General features: G+C 36.3%; 1 protein-coding gene across 1 annotated transcript in view; it reads right to left on the reverse strand.

Moving 5' to 3' along the window:
• Window positions 1–1,211, reverse strand: part of LOC116377593 (regulator of MON1-CCZ1 complex-like) — a 5,403-nt gene that overhangs the window by 2,403 nt on the left and 1,789 nt on the right. Inside the window, exons 4-6 of the mRNA XM_031839259.1 lie at window positions 1,055–1,111; window positions 685–771; window positions 70–210 (exon numbers count right to left, since the gene is read on the reverse strand). Of these exons, the coding sequence (XP_031695119.1) occupies window positions 70–210; window positions 685–771; window positions 1,055–1,111 (285 nt within the window). The remainder of the gene's footprint in view (window positions 1–69; window positions 211–684; window positions 772–1,054; window positions 1,112–1,211) is intronic.

The following is a 1,211-nucleotide window of genomic DNA, read 5'->3' on the forward strand; positions in this document are numbered from 1 at the left end:
CTCCTCTCCTCTCCCCTCCTCTCCCCTCATCTCCCCTCCCCTCCTCTCCTCTCCTCTCCTCCTCCTCACCTTGAAGAAGAAGGGCTGCAGCACGTTGCCCTGCACCGTGGTGGACAGCAGCAGGACGCACGTCTCAGGACAGAACTGGTACCAGTTCACACTGATGCTCTGACTCTTCAGCTGCTTCAGGCTGCGCCTGTCTGGAAACACCTGAGAGGAACAAAGAGACACCGGACACCCCCACAGAACTACACTGTTAGTATTAATATTATTATTAATAATATCTCTTTATTGATCAGATAGTTTCTTATTTAAATCATCTTCTTCATAGTTTAAGTCTTTATTTAATATTATTTTTATTAAATCTAATATGTCTGCATTTATTTAAACAATATTTAATATTTAAATTACCTGGATTTATTCTGCTTAATGAGGGGAAAGGTTTTGTAAATTAAAAAAGGTATATATATATATATATATATTTTTTTTTTATAATATTTTTTGCCTTTTATTTTGACAGTCACAAGTTGTGTTTCCTTTCGATTGTCAAGCTAATTTTAAGCAACATTTTTGAAATGTCACAAAAAAAGAAATGAACATGTCCATCAAATCTTAAAATCTGTATTTCAGAAGAACAAAGAGAACGTTCTACGTTCTACCGGTGTCTCAGTAAACACGGGTTACCTGGTAGAACTCTATTCCCTGGTCGGTGATGAAGACGATCTCGTTCCAGCTCGTCCAACAGAATCCTAAAACACTCGCGTTCTTCATCTGCAGGACACAAACACACACACACACACACATACACATACACACACACACACACACACACACACACACACAAAAACAAACAAACAAACAAACAAACAGTTTATCAAAAGAAAACAAGACGTTTTATATTCATATTCTTTATCATCGTTACTTTTAAACTCCTGATTTATTCTTAATTATTATATGAAAACTTAAATCAACATTAAGAAATGAGGAAATACATTTGTATGTATTTTTTTATGTATTTGTATATAGCTTATAATAAAGAGAAGATATAATGTACCTTGCATTCCTGAGTGAACTCTGTGTGCGGATAGTCGGGTATGAAGTTGATGAAATCCTGAAGAAGAACAAAAAATCAAGAGTTTGTCCTCAGATAACAACACAAGAGAGACACACACACACACACACACACACACACACACACACACACACACACA

Source organism: Anarrhichthys ocellatus, unplaced genomic scaffold (assembly GCF_004355925.1).
Source record: "Anarrhichthys ocellatus isolate YVR2014 unplaced genomic scaffold, GSC_Weel_1.0 scaffold1436, whole genome shotgun sequence".
Lineage (NCBI taxonomy): Eukaryota > Metazoa > Chordata > Actinopteri > Perciformes > Anarhichadidae > Anarrhichthys > Anarrhichthys ocellatus.